Source organism: Parus major, chromosome 1 (assembly GCF_001522545.3).
Source record: "Parus major isolate Abel chromosome 1, Parus_major1.1, whole genome shotgun sequence".
Taxonomy (NCBI): Eukaryota; Metazoa; Chordata; class Aves; order Passeriformes; family Paridae; genus Parus; species Parus major.
Window position 1 is genome coordinate 23,234,215 of NC_031768.1, and position 22,980 is coordinate 23,257,194.

The 22,980-nt window shown below is 37.9% G+C and overlaps 1 protein-coding gene across 3 annotated transcripts in view; it reads left to right on the forward strand.

The window, feature by feature from the left end:
- The window catches only part of MYO16 (myosin XVI), a 363,582-nt gene that overhangs the window by 113,838 nt on the left and 226,764 nt on the right, over nucleotides 1-22,980 (forward strand). For all 3 annotated transcript variants that reach the window (XM_015633144.3, XM_015633135.3, XM_015633117.3), the window contains exons 3-4: nucleotides 10,194-10,264; nucleotides 13,935-14,078. In XM_015633144.3, coding sequence (XP_015488630.1) covers nucleotides 10,194-10,264; nucleotides 13,935-14,078 — 215 coding nt within the window. The remainder of the gene's footprint in view (nucleotides 1-10,193; nucleotides 10,265-13,934; nucleotides 14,079-22,980) is intronic.

The following is a 22,980-nucleotide window of genomic DNA, read 5'->3' on the forward strand; positions in this document are numbered from 1 at the left end:
ATTTATATGGGAGGCACAGTGATCATGACTGGGCAGTACAGTTAATCTCTTCAGACATCTTGTACCAATTTCTCAGTTACAAATTCTTTGCAGAGTAGGAGGGACTTCACACTGCCTCTCCAGAAGCTCAGTTTTCTTGATGTGGTGATTCCATCTCTGAGCTGACAAAGAAAGCAAAGAAAGCAAATCCTATTCCATCACCTCCGATAGGAAGTGTCATTCTGTCCATATGTGTAAGGAGTCCTAAGTCTTTGCAAACCTCAAGAATTGTGTTAGAAAAAGAAGAAGAAATTGGGAGGTGAGGGTATGCATTGTGAAGTAGAAAAGAACCATAAAGAAGTTTATTATTCTCAGTTGGTTTCAGGAAACTGTAAAAGACTATGACTGAATGCTGATATTGTTGAAAAATGTGTGACATTAAACTAAAATCTAATTTCTCTCTGTCTTAAAACTCTGTAAAAGTAAAGAGGGGAATGACTTCATTTGTGCATGGTGTTTCTCCATGGCTCTTCACATCTCTTGCCAACTTCTGATATCTGGCAGAGGATGTTGGTGTCAGTGGTCTGAAGTGTGTTGATAGTTCGGGGTTTACCATACAGCAGGATGTGTCTCAACAAGAGAGTGTTTCACAGCACACCAGTTTTAATGTGCTGTAAAATGACAAATATAAACAGGACTTTAGTCAGAAAACCTTATTTATGTGGACATTCAAAGTGCCAAGGTAGAACAGCAGAGACTTGACTCTGCTCCCATTAAACTTGTGGAAGGGACTGGAAATCCTTCTGGGGGTGATAGTTTGTTCAATATTAATGAAATACAGGTAAATGCTGTAAGGGCACTATGAGGGCCAGCTGCTTCCAGCTGCTGTGTGGGCCACTGGGAGCATGGGGGTCACCCCAGGGCAGCTGGACAGGGTCTGTCAGGCGGGGTCTTTCCCACTGCCCCAGCTGGATCTTATGTCAATGCTATATTTTCTAATTTAGAAAACTTCATTCATGATTTTATGATGCTGTTCCTACCTCCATTTTTTACTGCAGGCTCTTTGCATCAGATTTAGCAATTCTGTGGCTGCAGAGTAAGTCAGTTCAGCAAACATCCAAAAGAATGAGCACCACCCCCTAGAATCAACAGCTAAATTCTGTGTCGCCTCTTGGGACCAATTTACCTTCCTGCTGCACAGCTTCTGAGGCTGATGCAGAGAACGAAAGGAAACATTCAGGTGTCTTGGAAACACTGACTTGATCTTAATAGTTCCCTAAGGATACTTCTAATACCAAATGACACTTAAAATGTGTGTTTCTAACACGGTTTAAAACTAAGCTAAAATTGAGGCTGCCATTGGTTTCTCTCATTTCTGTCTGGTTCTGCTTCTCTCCCATTCTTTTGTCCTCCCATTTTTATGCTCCTTTTGGAATGAGGCAGGGAGATGAACCATCTGGATACTGCATTTCAAAAGGTTGGTGTTCAGCTGGTTTAACTCCCCATCCCAGCTCATGGCAGCGTGACGTGTGGCACTGCTATGCAAAGATGAGGGCAGGAGTGTGTGAATTAATGCATGAGCAAGAAGGAAGCAGCTCTGGTTTTGACAATGTGAACTATCACAGATCACACACAGGAATGGTGGTTCCTGAGCCACATATGTCAAGTGGTGAGATACTCCTGGAGCTACACATTTTCTTCATAGCCTTGGTCATTCATATGCCACACACACAACTATTTTGGATAAATGCGTGGACCGTAATGCCCCTAGTTTGTTCTGTACCTCCTGGTTGAAGTTTGCTTCCTTGTGCACTGCAGACCCTGGGAATTCCAGGAGACACATGGGATCTAACAGCCAGTGGTCTACAGCTGGTAATTAGTACCATTTAGCAGCTGCTGAGCAGGATAGTAGTCTGTTATCCTTTAAGATCTCTAATACAAATTGTAATGAGTTGCTCACAAGGCTTCTAAGCCAGCTGGCATAAACTTGCTCTGCATGTTGTGGGAGTTAAAGAGGGACTGACTCTTGCTTCATAAAGAATATAAGTCAGCAGTAATTTGATTTATGCCAATTAAGTAGTGTTGGCATAGGCTCAACATAAATGTTGGTGAAACAGAGGGGGTGTACAGTCTGTTCAGATGAAAATTCGTGTTGTATGCAAATTCTGTAACTGTTACAATTAAGGAAATCATGGGTATGTATGACAATAGTTTTCGAATTAAGGTACTGACCACAGAAAGTTATTTTGCTGATGTATGTTTTAGTGTTTATCATTTAATGGCTATGGGACTGGAAATTTGCAAATTCTGAAATAAATTCAACTTATTTAGAAAAATGCTGTAAGATCTGAGGTTTGTATTCAATTCTACAAAAATTTGAATGTATAATCAGGTGTTTGTGTAACTGAAAATTTGGCCTAAAAATTATACTGGCAATTTTAAGAGCTTTCAAACTTATCTCCAATGTGAACCTGGTGGGTTGTGAGCTTTTGCAATACTTGACTGTAGCCTGATAATAAAGTTCTTATTGGTTTTAGTCACCTTTGTCAGGAACTCCAGGAAAATTCATACATGGGAGACAGATAAAATATGTGTAAAAAATGAAAAACATGACCTAAATGCTAAAATGTTTCATTCCTTTTTCTTTTTTTTTTTTTTTTATTAACCTTGAAATAAATAAATCACACTAACTAGCTGAAAGTGAAAGTTTTAAGAAAAGCCATATTTAAGTTTACTGTATGATCAACTACTTTTCTCTAAGGTTAATTTTAAAATGTTCAACTTCTGGTAAGCATTATAAAGCTTTGTTTTATTGTAATTTTATCTCACTGACAGATATTCTGGATTCAGTCAGGTCTGTGCTACCAGTTTTTGTTGACATAGCTATTTTGTCCTCAGAAGTAGCTGTGCTGGCAAAACCCTGGCTGAGTGTTTTTAGCTGTATTGATAGACCTGGTATTTTTAGCTAAGCATGTGTTATTCTGTAAGGTGGTGTTGGATGATTTTAGCAACACCTCTGTTATATACACAGGTCATAGGTGCAGTGAGATAAAATCACGGCTTTATTAGTGACTAAGACCTTAGAACAACAGTTCTCTCCCTCTGTCCTGGCCAAAGCTCTAAATGGAGGCAAAACCACGGGTCACCACGATTGCTTTTTGATTTGCTTTTTGCTGCACCCCTTGCAGCAATATCTTTGGACCATAGAACTGAATGGGTACTTCCAGTCTTCTCAAAATTACTGTGATTTACACCACTGTTTTGCCTTCACGACTTAACTCAGGTGTGATATATTTGACTGCTGCCCATTGTCACTTTTGTGTAAGAAGATAGGTTAATTTGTCACTAAGAAGATAGGTTAATTTGTCACTGCTTGGGCATGGTGACAGGCACACACTAAGATTTTTTAAGCCATTGGGTTTGTGGACTTAATATTTTCCAGTGGAGACACAGACTGAATTATATTTAATGTACACAGAAATGAAAGAGGGGTAATTTGCTTGAAGGAAAAGTTTTAAATGTAGCAGCTCTTGAATAACTGTAGTCCCTAATTCATAAATTATTCTGGCTGTGTCTACAGTGATAGAAATATCTGTCCCATGAGACAATGGTGATTCTCATGGATCTCATTGGAGTTTGACTTAGTGAGTGTGTGGCTCAGAGATATAACCATTATTTTCCATATGTTCTTCCAGTTCAAGATACCTCAGATAACAGGAGGGCTGTGCCCTCAAGCTCCAGCATGACAGTGCATGGCAGGAAGCTGTCAGGGCTGAGAGTGCCTGGCCAGGGACACAGCAGTTGATGGCACAAGGCCTCACAGGAAAGCAGCACAAGTCTAGGCACAAAGAAAGCGATTTATCTTGTCACATGAGCTGCTTGAAGTGTACTCCCACACTGAGTGACCAAGTCCCTCAGTTGTTTCCAAGGCTGGGGTCTGACTGATTTCTCCACTAAGAGAGTATGGGAAAGAACTACTGTGTATTTTGATCTCCCAGGATTAAAGCTGGGAGAGATGCTGGGTACTGCTGTAGGATGACCTCTGTCAGTCTGATTCACTGGTGGCTTGGTTTGTTTCTTTCACAGGTAATATTGTGTCCAATGGAGCACAGATATCAGCCTCACATTTCACATCATGCTTTTAATTTTGGAAGAGAATCAGTGACCCAGTTGCTTTGGGGTCATGGTATTATGATTCCTAGCTGAAAAAAATTGTAAACTATGGGAACTCTAGCAGGGAGGATGAAAATGTCAACCCTGTCCTAATCAGTGCTCTGTTCAAGCAGTGGGCACTATAGCTTGGATATGCAAGGCTAATACTGTCAAATTGAACCAGTATTAAAGTACAGAAAGAGTAATTTCCCTCTTCATTTCCGAAGTCTGTGAATGGCACACTTATCTGTCCAAATATGCATATTTTGTTTATGGTTTGCTGCCTTTAATCTTTGTGCAACAGAGATGGGAATTTATTTCCAAGAGTTCTCCTGAAAATGAGGAGATCTGAACAAGTCTGACAGATGTTGACAATGAACTCTGGAAATATTTCATGTGAAAAGCAATGAGATTACAAATCAGTTGTTTGCAAAGCTCATTAAGGGCATGACTGCTCTGAATAAACACTGTCAACTGATGAGCTTGTTCTGAAGGAAAGTCTGAGCCGTTGCACTAGTGATAGTGGGGTAAAATTGCTGTAGCAAATGTTTTTGTTAGGTAAACAAGACCTTAAAAGAATTATTAAATCACCAACACTGGTACTTGGATTTTAAAATTTAATTTTTAACTACTCATAGCAAAAGCATAAAGTAAATATTTTTCTAAGACTACATTAATCAAGCATTTATAACATCTTGCATTATTTCATTTGGTGTTCTGATTAAGAAATTACCAGGGACTAGCATTCATCTATTCTCACATGTAGCTGAATTGTGTAGCAGGTTTCTCATAAGCACCTTTGATACAAGCTGAAAAGTATGGAGTGACTGCTAAGGAATGAGAAAAGACAACTAAGGAGCTATGCATGTGGAGGGAATTCCAAGTGATCAATCTGTACAGAGTTTAAGATGCCAGTGGTAGACCAAATATCTGACTGTGGAGGAACTAATGGGAAAAATATGACACTTAACTGGTGGAAGTGGAAGGGGTGGGAGGATGCTATAACACATCTTTCAATATTACTTCTGTTGTGATTTAATTTCATGGTCAGTTTATGCCCAAACTGCTCTCAGCTATTGGTGGAAAGTGGTGTCTACCTCATTCTCCCTATTCATACCTGTTACTCAGTGCCACATTCTCTGATCCTTGGTCTAGTTGGGAAACTAAACTTTGCTGTGTACCAGCTGACAAAAACGTGCAGCCTGGGGGTAGGAGGAGAATGTGATAATCCCTTCCAGAATCTGTGCTTCTGCAGCAATAAATCATGATGAGCAAGTCCATCATGAGCAAGTAAAGCTTCCATCTGGACTTATTCCTGCTAAACTAAAGAGAACAAAAATAGATGCTAACAGGTACAAAGTTTGCACTTGCTGGCTGCTGTTCCCCAGAGGAATACTTAATAGGAGCATACACTCATACTCTATATACAGCAGAGTAGATGGCCAAATGTTAGGTAATAAAGGTGTTAGGTGCCTTTATTTTTGTCTGTTCTGTTACTGCTAAAACTGAGCTTGCCGTCAATACAACACTGTCCAATGTCTAAGTTTGTGTTGCCATCAATAGCAGATCCCTGGTGGGTTGCTGATAGCCCTGGGCCCTCTGAATTCACCCGTCAGGCACTGCTGTGCCTTCAGATCAGTACTCCTTTTGTCTGGAGCAGATATTAGGTCACAAATGGCTCTATATGCCAGCCTAGCTCGATTATTACCACAGCACAGTGTAAGGGCTAGTTGCTGCCATGTATATCAAAATCCTTAGTGCATTACGCACCACAGTTACACAGAGCTAAACAAAACTATATTAGATAATTGTCACTTTGTCATCAGCCAGTTGCTATAACAACTAAAACAAAGCTCAAAGCAAGCCAGAAAAGTAAAGACTTACAGCCCTAGCTCCACAGGCAAAATTAGTACAAGACCTGTGCCTGGTAGTGGGCACAGCAATAATGACTGTACTGCATTATAACGCTGTATTGTAACTCATAATCTAGTCAATGCAGTCAATGGAAAGTGAAAAAGTATTCAGCTCTAGAATAATTTTGTTAAAATTACAACATCAAGGATATGTAAAAAGCTCTGTTGATTATTATCTTTCATTTCTGATGAGACTTCAAAGCATCCAATGCTTTCTGAAACACCTTTATGAGATAGGAAATTAGCTATGAAATTCTGTTCCAAGTTGTCAAAAAGTTTGTATTCCAAATCTAAAAGATATCAGAGAATAAACGGACCTGTTTATACACACATAGGAAGGTCTTCAGAGTTTGCTGAAAGTTTTTTACTCTGTGGTTGTTGTTTGTTTTTGGGTTTTTTTTCAGGTAAATGTCAGTTTCCTGCTTTTGAGTCAGTTTCTAGTCTCCTCTTTCCCGTAAACTTTTCTTACATGGAAGATTGCAAGTAAAACAAGTTTTAAAAGAAAGTCTTGTGAAAGCTTCCCTAAAATTGCATTGATTAACAGATATTTAGCATTTCTTGAACAGAGTTTTGTATTACTTTCTGTCTTCATTAGAGCATTAAATCCTAAATTACTAGCAGTAGATAATACTATCTAACTACTTCTAGGTAGTAGTTCTATAAAAAGAAAAATATGAACATAAGGTGAATATTTTCTACTGACTAGTGAAGTATTAAGTAAATAATCTTAGTGAATTGTCTAGTAGGAAGGGGGATTTGTTTCTATGGTCATGTTTTCTTGATTTTCTTTATTTTATTGTGTTTTGCAGAGGGAATAAATTCAAGGATATAATTTTTTTTTTTATTATTATTTGTTTTTAAATGCAGAGGCATGTAGCACATAATCCTGATTCAGGACACAGACTTTTTCCCAATTGAAAGGAAAGTTTGCATTTCTTGCCCTGGTAGTCTGTGTAATGTGAATTTCCTGAAGCACTGATCAAGCTGTGTGCAATAATGTGACAATAATGACAATGAAAAAAGAGAAAAAAAGCTAATGGTCTTTTATCCGCATTCCCTTTTTTGTCTGTGACTCTGTAATTTGTTTATGGTCACAATTATTTAATATTCTGCTTGAAGATCAGAGTTAATATATTAATTCTTTATGCTGTAATCTTGGTCTACATTTCTGCTGGTACTAAAAAAAATCAAGGCAAACCAATTAATTCTAATGGATTTCAAACTTGGATCTAGAAATGATCTTTCTTTTTAGTTTCAACTGCAAGGAGTTGCAAAATGCATCTGGAAAGGCATTACTTTGTTTTGCATAGCTTCTTTATGAGAACCAAGTCTTTTGGGGTTGGTGGGAGGAAGATATACCCATAAGTTCCCCATATTTTTTATACTGGAGTAGCCAGAGTTTTCTGTCTCTTGGTTACTATTTTAGTTTCCAGATGAAATTCCTGTGGAATACTGGTAGAAATGCAATTTCCCAACCCACTGAATTTCCCATGTGTCCTGGTTCTGCCAAAAGAGAGGTCTTTACCCTCTGTCTTTGCATAGAAGGACCTATCCTAAAGTCACTTTTGGTGATCCCAAGCTCATAATGATTGAGTTCATCTCAGTGACCCAACAAGAAATTTCACATTTGATTTTTGTTGATGTTATTTTTTGAGCCATCAGAGTCAGCTCTCACATGCAGAGATAGCCAGAGGTGAAGGTGAGTACCTTTGTGAGTGGGGGAAGGGAGCAGACTCCTTTGGTTAACACCCTACCTGTCTTATCCCATCTTGTAGAAACACAGACTGTGGATGCTGTTTCATATCTGTCCTAGTCAGTATAGATTTCTGCCACAAACCCACAGTGTGCTTGCTCTTCCACCACATGATGTGTGATTTTTCTTTCCCCTGCAAAACAGGGGATAGACGAAAGGGAACACTTTGGAGTGTTAATTTCTTCAGGTGAAATCCTGGTGGGACTGGGAGAATGGCATTATTTTCAGAGCCTTAAGAAATCTTCTGTGATATGGAAATAATATTTTCTGCCCTACTAAAGAAATGGCATAATGTAGGAACATTGAAAATATTAACTCTTGAGGAGGATATAGTTGCATGCCTGTTTAAGGAAGGAGGACTTATAAGTCTTTACTCACTTTAAACCTGAGGTAGTGAGAGTATCTCCATATGTGGTCAGAAATTTACATATTAAAAAAGGAAGAAACTTAGTTCTGAACCTCTGTTTTTAATGGTCTCTCTGTGGATAAGGTCAAGTGTGTGCTTCAGTATGAGATTTGTGAACCAGAGGGAGCAGAAAGGAATGGTTTGCTTTTTACTGTTCATCTGTTTCTCCTGATGTTATGAAATTTTGTAAATAATTCTGTACCTTCCCACCCTGGTTCTGTGCTTTTCATCTTGGTCAGCAGGTGTTATACAGCCTTTTTAATTCTATGTTACCTAATGCTCTGATTCTACTTTTGGTGGATGTGGTGGGGACTAATAATGGCTAACATTCAAAGTGGCATTTGCAAGAACATAGAAGTCTTTTACAGTTACATAAATTAAATGAGGCAAGACCTTTGGTGAGGAGAAATAGGTACCATGGAACTATTTATAAAGTAAAAATTTATGGAGTACTTTCGATTGATCTTTGATTTTCAAAGTTTAAAAAAGAGCAAAAGATAAAATGAATTTGCCTAAGTATTGTAAATATTTGTCCATTATACCAGTGTGTTTTTCCTTTATGATGTGTTTAGTAATGATAATTCCAAGTGTTTCACTCTAATTTTACAGGCTTGCAACTATTTAACCAAATATTCTTTCTTAGGAGAAATTTTTCTAGGTCACCTAGAAAAGATAATAGGTCAAAAATAATTCAGCACATTCAGAAAACATTGCTGCTATAAATTGGCAATATTTGAAAAGGAAACTGACCTCTTTCAAATAGGTTAAGTAGGTGTGTGAATGCTGTAAGAAGTTTAAATGTACAGTGAAAATGGAGTTGCAATATATCCTTGAAAGAAAGAAAACAGATAGAGAAAATCTATAGATAGGAAAGAGGTGGTGGTCATGAGTCTTTTGACAGATTCACAGAAGTCTTGACACAAATGTCTGGCCCTCCTGAACAGACATCTCAGTGGAGCCCATCTCAATTTTCTTTGCAGTTGTTTGCACGAGTCCATCCAGGATTTTGAGTAAGAATTAAGCTCAGGATTTCCAGATGATGAAGACAGAACCACCTGTGCTCCAACTCAGGAAACATTACTGGCAGCTATTCTCATGGAGAGAGGCCTTTTAAAAGGGGTTTTCATGCCACTTTAATGAAGACAGGGTTGCAATGAGGGTGTGGAGTCCCCCGGTACTGCGAGGCATTGCTGCTGCCCAGTTGTGTTTAAGGAGTGAACGCTGTTTCTGTGGGTTAGTCAGTGCTTTGATTCAGAATGAAAAGGTTATAAAGGCCATAAAGACCATGGGGGAAAAGTGCTGAATTCTCACACTTCAGTGAGCACCAATGTGAAGGGCTGTGGTTTTGCTTGCACTTATAAACCTGTTTTCATTTCAAAGGATTTTGATACAAGTAACTGGGAGTGGAGTGTGGCTCCAAATACCATTTTAAAGATTATGCTGCATCAGTGATCTGACAATGCACTGGAAAGGTTAAATTGAATGCAGATCATCTAGCTTTGGTGTGATGATTAATTTCAAGTGATATCAATTATGAATACTAGTTTCAAGTATTTACTGAAAAAGCCAATGTATCACATGGGAACTTCAAAAAGTGAAATAACAGCAGTTAACTGTGATTTTTCTCCCGAATGAACTAATCAGGTGATTGTGACCTTGACACGCTCTTTCCTCCAGCCCTTCCCTCCCCTCTCGTATGCACAAAACTGTCATGCTCATCCATACACTTGAAAAGTCCTTGATACTGTTGATATTTACTGTTCATTATCAAAGCTCTTTTGCTTTACAGACTTAGCTATTAAAACAGGTGAGATGGCAAATGCTGACACGATAGTTCTGCAGTTACATAAGAGGTTTGAATATATTATTAAATCCTCTGATGAGGATGATTGAGAATCAGTCTAATAACAGTTGAGAATTAGGTGTACTGCTGTTATATTAGGTATATTAGGTGTATTAACTCCTGTTCTTCTTTTCTTTCATATTTCAGTGCTACGGCTGTTGAAGGATGGTGCTGACCCTCATATGCTTCTTTCCTCAGGAGGCTCCTTGCTCCATCTGGTAAGAATGATTGAAGATTAGTGTTAGTGACTGTGGATAAACATGGTGGTATAGTGAGTAGCAGATCTGGCATATTAACAAAAAAGAAAGAATTAGCAAATTTTTTTTAAATCTACACTGAGCTCTGCTATGGCTATGATTGCATCCAGCTGTGCTTTTTAAATAAATGGTCATTTTCAAATTGCTTACAAAAGAATGGAACATGTCACAGGAGTGGTAGCTAACAAAGGAGAATGAAGTGTTTTATTTAAAAATTAGCTATGCAGCAAGAAAGAGAAAAGGAAATACTAGTCAATTCTAAATACAAAATTTGATGGTTCAAAGATTCAGAGGTCCTATATGAAAAAAACCCCCATGATTTAGCATTTTTCCTTTTGTTTTTGTGATACTTTCTTGCACCAGTTTCCTACGTGTAGGTATTTAACACGTTATCTGCACTTAGTTTATCATTATTTGCATAGCAATTCAGTTTAAGTAACAGGAAGATAAAAGAAAACAATTTGTATATTAATGAAAGTAAAAACAAGAGGTAAGGACATGACAGAAAATACTATATGAGTAGAATTTTGGCATTGCTGAAGCCAGTAGCAAAACTCATAAATAATTTCTACATCTTAATGATCCTTTTCTGTGGTCTGTGATGCTTCATTGCAGATATGCTCTCTGTTCAATGTGAAACTATTCTGAGACATTTTGATCCAACTTTGTTGCACACTGTGGCTCAAAGAAATGGGACTGAGCAAAGTAACAAAAAGTCTGCTGGCAGAGTGTTTCATTTTAGAATAGTTGGATTATATTTCTCATAGTATTTATACAAAATACAGTGATTTATTGATGAGAAAGATCCCCTGTAATATTACTGGACTCCAGCACACCTGTGACCATGCTCTTTCAAGATACAGCATTTCCATTATGGAATTAATCTGTGTTTTCCATCTTCCATGGCCACGCTGTTTAACCAAGGACTTTAGGAATTAGAAGCCATGGTAAGGGGAAAGTGCAGTACTGATTTGGAAGAGAGAAAATTTTAATTCTCTTTTCTCTTCTCCAACTATTTGCTTGCTGTAAAGATGCTGTAAACAGTGATTACTCTTTAAAAACACAGTCCAAATGAGATGTTATCTTTGGGATTCCCAAAACAGAGGCATCCCAAATCTTACCCCGTGCTAAAAACCCTGATATCTCCTGATAATCTTTATCTTCAGTGTGGATGATTTGACTTAAGTATCAGGCATTTTAAAATAAAAGAAAGAAAAATTCATCTTCAGGGATTTTAAGTTGCTTTATCTAGTTTAGCTGACGCACAGTTTTTAACTGCAGATAAAATCTGCAGTTGAACTGTGCCATTTTAGGTTTCATGATCTGCATCATGCCACAATTCACTGTCACAATCAGTATCTCTCAAGTGGTTCACAGGCTCACATATGCTTCCAAATGAAGGAAAGCTTTCTGCAGTAAGAAATTTGCAGTAGAGAGCTATTTGTAACCTACTGCCTCACTTTAGTCAGAGCTACTGGTAAGTACTCATAATTAATTTACAGGAAAATACTCATCCTACTGGAAATAGAAGAAAACCTGAATTCATTGAAATTGGGATTTGACCCTGATTTGGGAGCAGTACAGACAGGAGAGGAGAATCATGATACAGGGAAACAGATAAGCCAAATTTATTTTGCAGCAAGAATTGAAACTGGAAATTTAGCATGCACCTGTGTTATATTCTTAAAACTCACTCAAATCCATTCTAAGTGTTAATTTTACAAAAGTGAAGCTGCTTGGTTCAAAGGGGAGCTTAGTGTTTATTCTTTCCACTTGTAGGCTAAATGTTTTTGTGCCAGAATGTATGGAGAATGCATGTATCTTGACAGTCTTCTTAAAATTTGACTCATTATATAATTCCATTTTCTTTTCCATATCTGTTAACTTCCAAATGTGATATAATTCTAAAAAAAATCAAATGTGACACTTGATAAAGATCCTGGTTTTGTCTCTATAGAGAGTATCCCAATATGGTTGAATCTAGGCAAACTATGGGAACATGAAAGGTATTCACTGAACTCTCTTTAGGTTCCCTTAGAGAAGTACAATAAAAAGCAAGTATGTGCCTGAGCTGGCCATAAAGTATGAAGCACATGCTGTCAGGTCAATTCGCACAGGCAATCACCCACCCCTGCCCTTATAACAAAGTATTTGTGTCACAAATAAGTTATTCTGTAACTTTAACTGAGCTTGTCCAATAGTTTCACAAATTCTATTAAACAAGAATCAAGGAGCAGTAACCAATCAAAGCTGCAACTAATCACTAAAGGCTCTGTCTATTATTAATATACAAAATGGCTCAGTGATACCTAGAACTGTTGTTTTGTTGGGTTTTGTTTGTTTTTGGGTTTTTTTTTTGCTTAACAATGGCTTGAAAATATGGTTGGTTGATGATTATGCTGATCTGTAATATGTCTTACCTCTGATTTGTTAAATTTCATCATAGAATAGCTCAATTGTAATGGTACAATGAATGATACCAATGCAACAAAACAAAACTGTTTCTAGAGCTGTCAGATGAGTTACACAAGCTAAAGGAAATTCATCAGAATTTAATTTCTGTTCTATAATTTAATGGCCAGTATATTTGGAAATAATTTAGGGTGGGACTGCTTTTTATCCTGATAAAATATTCATCTTCTGGGTTATCTATATTTACGGTCTCAGGGGTATGTGCTGTATTCTGCTGAAGCAGAATATTCTCAGCTATATCTTGACTTCACAGTTGAATCTAGTTGCATACTTTTCCTTCTTCCCCAATTCCTTTAGTATCCTGGCTTCCGTGCCAGATTAAAATAAGTCTCCCCATAACCTCTCCCCCATGGGGAAAGAGATGGATCCTTCTCTAAAGAGTGACTGAAATTGTGTATGAGGCCAGAGTTAGGATCTTAACGGAGGTATCCCAATTCTCTTTTGAGGTATTATCCATAAACTTATGCATAAAATGTCACAGATGTGACAGAGGAGTAAGGTCAAAACAATGTCTAGGCCATTTTCTTCTTCTCTACCAAAACTGTGACCATGACCAAGGTATAGAAACGAGCACACATGCACACATTTACACACACACGTGCATCCCTCCACCCCACAGCAGCATCCTCATTGTGCAGAGTATTTATCTGGCAGAGAGACTTGACCAGGAATCAGTATAGTTAGTGTATTGGAAGTAGAAGTGGGGTATGAGGAGGGGTTTATTATTGCACTGAATTGCATAAAAGGCAGAAATTAACGTATGCATGGACATATGTATATGTGGGTGTACATATATGCACATATACTTATATATACCTACTATATACTATCTACATATACCTACATATACTACTGAGGATGTAATCATCATGCACTGATGCCTGTGCACTGATTTGGAATGACAGCATTGAACGGAAAAAACCAACTCATCCTTATTGTAGATTCAGCAGATTTCATTAGGAAACAGGGGATTCTGTGAATCATGCACATGGAACTGGAAATCTCCACACAACTATTTCTGTAGATTCCTCAGCTGTTGTTCCCTACAAACACAGCAGCTTAACTACAATGTGTCATCTGCCCAATTTAAATTGCATGTAATACATTTGGTTGTACACTGAGGAGAACATCATCCCTAATCTGCTCTTTTTTCTCCTAGTGTGCTCGCTACGATAATGCATTTGCTGCAGAAATTCTAATTGACAGAGGAGTAAATGTAAATCATCAAGATGAGGATTTTTGGACATCAATGCACGTAGCCTGTGCCTGTGATAATCCTGATATCGTCCTGCTACTGCTACTAGTAAGTAAAACAAGCCAATGAATGCGTTATGTGTTTGAAAAGGAGACAGAATGTAGTACCCTAAGGTCTGAAACTGCTGTATGAATGCAAGATATTTCTGTTAATCAATAATATCAGTAAAAACATATACAATGTTTGTTTTTTCTTGACATTGCTTTGGTGCTCAGGCTTTTAGAAGGCATTTTTAGGACGTCAATGAGAATAAATTGCAACCATCAATGTCAAGTATCTCCTATTTCTCCCCTGTGGTTCAGAGCTTATATCTCTGATAAGCACTCAGTCCCAAATGGGATATTCAGATAATTTCCTTTCTTTTCTCCTTGTCACTTTCTGTTAAGGGTTGAGTTCTCAGACAATCTTATAAAAAGCTTCCTCTGAAAAATAAGTAAAGGCTCACTTACGCTCAGTATTCATAAAAGGTGTTTGTTGACATGGTCAAAATGAGACACATTTAATATTTATGTAAACAACTTTGAATTTTTAATGCTGAGTTTGCCCAATACAGTAATAGATATTGTGTTCAGCCTTTGTAGAGAGAAGTAGTGTGCCCAGGTGGCCAAGAAGGCCAGTGGCAGCCTGGTCTGTATCAGCAATAGAGTGGCCAGTGGGACCAGAGCACTGATTTTCCCCCTGTACTTGGCACTGGTGGGGCCACACCTCAAATCCTGTGTTCAGTTTTGGGTCCCTCACAACAAGAAGGACACTGAGGAGCCAGACCCTGTCCAGAGAAGGGCGGCAGAGCTAGGAAAGGGGCTGGAGCACAAGTCCTGTGAGGAGCAGCTGAAGGAGTTGGGGTTGTTTAGGATGTAGAAGAAAAGACTCAGAGAAAACCTGAAAGAAGCTGGGGGTTGGCCTCTCCCACCAGGTGGAAGCAACAGGACAAGAAGAGATGGCACAAATCACACCAGGGGAAGTTTAGATTGCATATTCAGAAAAACTTTTTGTGCTGAAAGAGCAGTCAGCATTGGAATAGGCTGCCCACAGAAGTGGCAGAGTCAACATCCCTGGAAGTATTTAAAAGGTGTATAGGTGTGATATGGGCGTGGTTTAGTGGTGCACTTGCAGTGCTGAGTTAATGGTTGGACTTGGTCACCTTAAATGTCCTTTCCACCCTAAATGATTCTCTGGTTCTGTTTTGTGCTTCCATTCCTAGAACCACAAACTGGTTTTATGCAATGGTAGTAATGCAGCTCTCTCTCAGTTCATGTGATATTCACAGTCTGACTTAAAGTTTTTTAGTATTTTTGTATAATTTTTAAATTTTTATGTTTTAAATAGGTTGTTGCAAAGTCAGTTGCTTGTCATGCTTAGAACTGCATTTCAGTGTTACAAGTAAAGGGAAGGGAGATATATTTTTAGACTATATACTTGATAATACATTTCATGAAAACTCTTTGGCAGATTATTTAGTCCATTCTCTCTTCTCAGACAAGAGCTAGCAGCTCTTGTCCAGACACCAGCTTGTCCAGGACCAAATCTTCAAGGATGGGAAGTCTATAAACTCACTGGGCAACCTGTACAGTAAAAAGAACAAAAAAACCAAGAACACCCCCAAAAATAAGATATATCTGATTTTAAACATTGTCATTGCTCCTGACAAATAGAGGATAAAATTTCCAGGTCATGTTTTATCTCTTGTATTACCTTGATCTGTCCGGTGTAGATATCTCTGAAGCCTATGTACCATTTGTATTCTGCATGTGCTCTTAGACTGATACACAATTTAGAACAGAGCAGTTTACTTATAAAAATTCTTGTACTATAGAAAATTCTTATAATGGGGGGAATTTTCAGAAATTCTGAATGCAGTGCTGTTGTCATTAATAGGAACAGTTTAGGTTATAGAGGGCACTTGTAAAATTTTCCTTGCCCATTTTTGCAAGAAGCTCGATCCAATTAAACTTCAAGTATTTCTATACAGGGTTATATCCAAAATAATTTTCCAGTGTTCATCATTTGAATGTTTTTTGGATTTGGTCCCTGTTTGTTACAGGCTGCCTTCATCTGAAGTTTCTAAGTATTTTCTGATAACTTGGTTATCTAATATATTAAAATATAAATAAGCAGGGGTACATATATGTGGATTTTTGCAGATAAAATTTGAATCGTCCATATTATTTGTAATAACTTTTGGTCATTTTGTCCACATTTAAAGGCAGAGTTTCCTTGACTAGATAAATAATATCTTTATACTCTCCCTTCTAGAGTTAAAATAAAGAGTTTTAAATTTTGACATTTAAAAGTTTTTAAGGAGACGGCAGAGGAAGGGAAATATTCTTTGGTAAACAGTAGGTTTTGAACCATCACATTAATGTTATCTTTAATAACATTTGACAAAGAGAAGATGAAAATTGAGGTTGGAGAGACGTATTTTTCACCATTCTGCATTGCCTTTGCATGAGCAATTCATATTAGAAATTACTTTGCCTTGAGGTTAGTGTTTCATGGACCATGTCTAATGTGTAGCGTGAGCCTCGATAATGCCAATATGAGCTACAGGAAGCTTCTATTATGCCACAGTTTTTCGTTGGAAGCAAAAATAATACTTCTTGTAACCTCAGGGATTACTTTAAAATAAATACTTCTTCTGGACTGAATTTATAGCCCAGACAATACCGTATTTTCTGTTTTAAAGATGTGACCTAAAAGGTAACAGCATGGTCCTTTAACTACTCAATTCAGATTTCTGGAAAACTGTAATGGAAGCCAGTGAAGATTTCCTCTGTAAGGACTTAAAACATTTTTTGAAGGTGAGTAGGAAAAAAAACCCCAAAAAACACATATATGTAGATCCCTGAAGGCTATCAATGAAGATTTGTTTAAACACTCCTGGTATCTGACTTCACTCCACTTTTGGTGGTCTTCATTTTTTTCTGGCTGAGACAAGGTAGTGACTTCTCATTCATCATCTAAACTGCAGTAACTCACAATTTCTTCTTTCTGGTACATAGCAATGACAAAATCAAAGTTCATTCTAGTTCAACTAGGAGTGAATGTAGCTGTTTGCAACGTGGTAATCTGCTGTCGTGTCCTGTTGGAAGGCTATGGGAATTTTAAGTACTGGTTTTGGAACAGATGCAGAATGAAATGCTTGAAGCTATTTCTTTCCATAATTTCCAACACTTTACCCTAGGCGGTATAGCTTTCCAGGGACGTATTTATAACTTGTCAGTTTTGTAGCTGTCAGCAAGGGGAGGGGGAGCCCTGGCCTGAACAGCCAGGAGATGCATCCCTGTCTGCTTAGCAGTCGGTCAATGAGGAGCTTACCCTGCGGCGCTGCTCGCACGTGAGGCGATGCAGAGATCAGAAGTGGTCCACAGGGGTCTGGCTGCCATACATGCTGATCAGGTGGGAAAGGTCATGCTCATCAGTCACTGCTCAACTGCATCAGCATTGCATATTCTCCCCATGGCATCAGGAATTGCTGTTCATGGATTTTGTGTGAAGGAGGCTCCCGATGCAGGTTGAAGAGAATGCTGAAGTGTCTTTCATTTAAGAACAAGTATCTGTAGTCTTATGTACAGTTGTGCCCACATGAAATCTCTTAAGAGTATGAGCAGCAATCAGATTTATTGTAAGGATCTTCTCTGTCTTGCCTCACCGCCTTTTGAAGCCTCAGGACTGGATGTGCTGTAGGAAGTTCTATCCGGTTGGGATGTGGGATTTTTCGTTATTTGGGGTGCATTGCAACATTGTATTTCATATTAATTCCCATGTATTGAATTGAAACACTAGCCAAGATTTGTACTTTAGTATCCAATGTTCTTTGTCCCATGCTACCAGAGCTGCAGAATGTCCAAACACCAGCATTCAGATGCTGCTCCTGCTTTGTGAGCTTCAGCAAGTGCTTAATCCTCTCACTGTCCTTTAAATGGCTACAGGTTTAAACTGGTACCCATCACTTGCATTCTAATCGTTCCTCCGAAAAAGACAGTTTTTAGCTTCAAATACTTTTAACTGATAAATAAGTAACTTTCACTTTATTTGTGCGCTGTTCAAACTATCTTCTTGTCATGATAGCTCAGCTCCACACAGTCTCTCATTCACTCCCCCCAGGTCAGGATCACATGGATAGAAGTGAGAAAACTTGTGGTGAGATCAAGACAGTTTAATAGGGAAAGCAAAAACTCCAGACATTTTCAAAGCAAAAGAAAATTAATTCACCATGTTGTATCAGCAGGCAGGTGTTCAGCTATCTCCAGGGAAGCTGGGCTCCACCACATGTAACAGTGTTGTGAGAAGACAAATGCCATCACTGAACATCCTCCTCCTTCCTCCTTCTGTCCCCAGCTTTTTATGCTGAGCATGAGGCCATATGGTGTGGGATATCCCTCTCAACAGTTGGGGCCAGCTGCCCCTGCTGTGTCCCCTCCCAGCTCTGCACCCCCAGCCTGCATTGCTGGGGTGAGGAACAGAAATGACCTTGGTTCTGTGCAAGTGCTGCTCAGCAATAGCTAAAACATCCCTGTGCTATCCACACCCTCTTCAACACAAATCCAAAAAACACACTGGCTACTGGAAAGAAAATTACTCAATCCCAGCCAGAACCTGCACACATGTGGTGGAATAAACATTGATGTTGCTGCAGTTTTGTATATTAACATTGTCTACTCAGGCATTAGGGTAGGTAGATAAAAATACCACTTTATAGAACCTTGTGTTTTCTTTTTCTTTTAATTTTTGTTCACTTCTGACTGCATTATTTTTATAATGAATTCAGAGAATCAGCACTGGTTCACATTCATATTGAGCTCCCATATTTAGTTATTTTTCCCAAGGTAACTGTGGCTGTGTTGCAAACCACAGGGTTTCTTCATGACTTGCTGTTTATGACACTTTAATTTCAGAGCATAGCACATGTAATCATCGTGGAGCTGCACAATTTGGCTCACACATTACACATTGATAACTATGATTTTTATTTTCTAATGTAGTTTTGATTTTGGTTTGGGTTTTGTTTTTTTTTCCCTTCTCCCACTCCCAAAGAATCATTAAATCTTTTGATATTGACTGACCTGAGGTTGAGAGCAACAGAGAAAAAGAAAGCTGATGAGGCTGTATTTTTATAGTGTACTTCACTTCATTTTGCTATCATAACAAGGCACCTTTCAGTGGGCAATATGAATGTTAGATTTTCACCATCTTCAATGCATATCTTGGCATGTAGCACAGTAGAGATTTATTCTTTATTTATTCTTTCATAGATCTGAAAGCATTACGGGGATAAACCTGGCACTTAATTAACTAGAAAAGGAGAGATCAGTACTTCATCCTCAGAACATTCTTAATACATTTTTTTAATTGACCTTACTAGGAAAAGTAAGTGTACCTTCTGTCTGCTAACTAATTAAATGTTTCTTCATGTACTTTTTGGAACCTAGAATTGAAGCACAAAATGCAAATCTGGCATAGAAGGCTAAAAGTACAAATTAAAAAAAAATAAAATTGAAGCTGAGTATTTTTTTCTCTCCCCTACTTAAGAAAATCTGTTCTTGGCAGTGTGCAAAAAGGAGTTACCATAAAATCATTCATTATATTTTCAGCAACATTAGATGAGCAGTGTCAGGTATACAATACTATCCACTGTATGTCTAATCCACTTTTGATTTTGGTGTAAAATCCCCTTTCCAAAACCAGATAGATTTTTACTGGAAAAAATGTGTATGAACTGACTTCCTGGTTTGAGTAGAAAGGAAGCCTTTATGGGGCTGTAACTCTTTTTTTCTGCTGTCCTGTACAGTTGATAATGGCACATATCTGAGGTCATGTAACCGGACAGCAGTTACATAGTTATTTTGCCCTTGTTTGCAACTGCATCAGGCTGTGTAAGCAAGCAGAGATGAATTATCAAAATGCCATTACCTTTAAAACTTAAAGAAAGGTCTTTCTATTTCATAGTTCCAGAAACAATTGCTTCCTCAGAGGAAGCAATTCTTCCCTCCCACTCAGTCTTGCTCAGTATGACTTCCTCCTTTGAGTCAATATGAGAGGAAGCAGGGAAGGGGGAAGAATGAAGAGCAGTTAGAGGTCACAAGGAGATAGTGGCTAACAGTTTATAGTATAAATGATCATGTAGCCCAAAAGAAAAAGGATCCTTCTGTCTTTGTAGAGGCAGTTGCCAATATTTGGAGTAAGGAAATTTAAATAGCATTTTTTCTTTGAAAGCTGTGGGTATCTATTTGAATTCACTCACAGTTTGCAGAGGCTGGTGGATGTGTGAGAAGTGTAGGAGGGAACTTCCAGAGAGTGTGTACTACTGGCTTTCATCATTACTAGCTAACATAGAACTAAACTAGATGAAGATCACTAATTAACTAATCTAGATGATGCCTTTTAATGAGATGCTGAACACCAGATGGCAACACTCATAGGACACTGTAGAAATATTATCCTTTCTCCATATAGACTGGGGAAAAGGGATGAAGCTAGCTAGTCATATAGCACTAAAGGTGGTCCAAGGAGAGATAAGAATAGGAGCCTAACAGGACACAGCAAAATGGTCAAAGCATTTGAGTTTGAGCGCTAGTGTGAAAGTAATGAGATAGCCTAGAAAATAAATGAGGGTAATATAAAGAGAAAAGAAATAGCATTGAACTTCAGTTGACAGGAGAAATAAGCAATGAAACAGAATTTGTAGTTCACTATACAAAGAATGCTAAATCATGGCATAAAGCAAAGCCTTTTTACACGGGAAGTAGCCACAGAAAGTAAGACTGAAGAATCTTTAAATACTTATTTGATGTCTAGATATCTCTCTCTCTCTCTCTCACACACACACACACACACACACACACACACAAACACTTGCCCTCTCTGCCTCCCTTCCCCTTTCATCCTTCCTCTCTCTTTTCCTCCCAGGTGGGAAACATTTGGGATTGGGGATAAGACTTGGGACATACCATGGCTTATAACCAGCAGATCTGCATACTCTTGAGTTCTTAGCATCAGAGCATTTCCAGAAAACAAAAACTCCTGGAGATAAAAGAGAGTTAGACTTGTTGGAAAAAATATTGCCCCCAGTTTTGGCTGTAGCAGGTCAGGAAAAGTATGCTGAGAGATGGACAATATGCACAAAAATGGGGCATATTGTATAAGCTTCACTCTAATTGTCATTTTCCCCAGAGAAAGTGGATCAATGACAAGATAATGAAAATCAGCATCTGTCTTTGATCTTCAGTAAACATAGCTTTGTGCTATGAGGAAGATGGTCTGGGGATGTTCCACCACTGGGGGATATTTGTAGAAGGTGAAATTCATTCTTTATGCCAAGCAGCCTCTACTTGACTCACTGACATAATGATTCTGTGTGCTACTCATGGAGTAGCTGGGGATTTGAGGAAAACTGTTAGTTAAATTGCAGAAGTGAAAAGCTGCTTGGTAGTGAAGAACTTGGTAACAAGAAAACAGCCTAGCTAATAATAGAGAAATGGGCCTGAGAGCTGCTGAGGTTTTAGCAGGATTGGCCCTATGACATTATTTTATTTACAGTTTTCAGTGACAAACCTTAGAGGAAAAATAGGGGTATGATATTGAAATATGTTGAAGACAATGCTGCGATGTCTTATCTATTGGGATAAGTATTATAATGTTGTGCAAAAATAATTGGGTATCTTTGAAGACTTAAGTAATAAAAATGACTTGAAATTTCATTGTACAAATACAGGGTCATGCTCTGAGCAAAAGACATTTCTGTGGAATCAGCTGGATTCACACATCAGCTGAAAATTCAGAAAAAGACCTCAGAACTTTAGTCAATTTTAAGACAGTTGCATGCTGTAAACATGTTACTGCAGGTAGGGAAAAACAAATTATTGGATTTTTTTAAAAGGAAGATGTTGCCAAGAGAAAGGGAAGAGTGGTTTTGCTACTGTCCAAGTATGATGACCTGCAATCAGCCATCTACAGCCATGTTCAAGAGTGGGAAATTTTACTAAGGAAACCTGCAAGGATAAGCGTGGGAGTAAAAAGCTTATCTTAAGAGAAGGGAGTAAAAACTATGTTATACTTAAAAAAATCAAAACAGAGAGTTTGTAAAAATTTCTGTAAATATATCAGGATAGAGCAAGAGGTAAGCAAAAGCTTTAAGGCCAGAAGTTACTACTAGCATGAAAGCAAATGATTGCAAAGGTGTCCAACAATAAACTTAAGACAGAAATTAAACTAAGCTTATGTTAGGAGACATATGTTGGAAAGCAGCATTCCATGCAGGAGTAATAGGGATTAAAAAAACCCAAACCTGAAGCCTAATTTGCTTTAAAATTGATCCTAAAGTTGTGAATGAGATTGTGTTATGTGTTACCTTCATTACCAAAGTGATGCTACAGGAGATCTATTCTATTATTGTATTTCCACATGACAGCTGTTAAGAGGGCTGTGTGGATATAATTATCCTGATTGTGTTCTTAAGACAATAAAGTAACATCCAGAGGATATTAAAAACATAATATTGTGAACAATAAATAGCAAGTGAAGTTATTTACTTTGCTGCCTGTTAGACTATGCTAAATTTCTATAGCCCAAAAACAGACAGGAGAAAATTTCATGGAAGAGCACAGTTCAGAAAGAGAAGTTAAGTACTGGGCAAACATACCATTTTTCAAGCACTTGAAATATGTCACTTTGTTTTTAATACACTTTCCAGATATCCAAGAGCAAAATATATAATGGCCAAAGAGCATGAAATCAAAGGAAAAAAAAATAGTTGTTTTTTTTGTTTTGTTTTTTTTTTTTCACAAGAAACGAAGCCTGAAGGCCACAAAATCTAGATGTTTAGTTTCTGGAAGTAAGTTGAGAATGGAATTTCGATCAGTAATTAATTGTGTGATACAGAAGTATTTATCATTAAAAAAAAAAAAACAAAAAAACCTGGATTTTCAGTGGGAAGAAGGATGTTTTATTATTT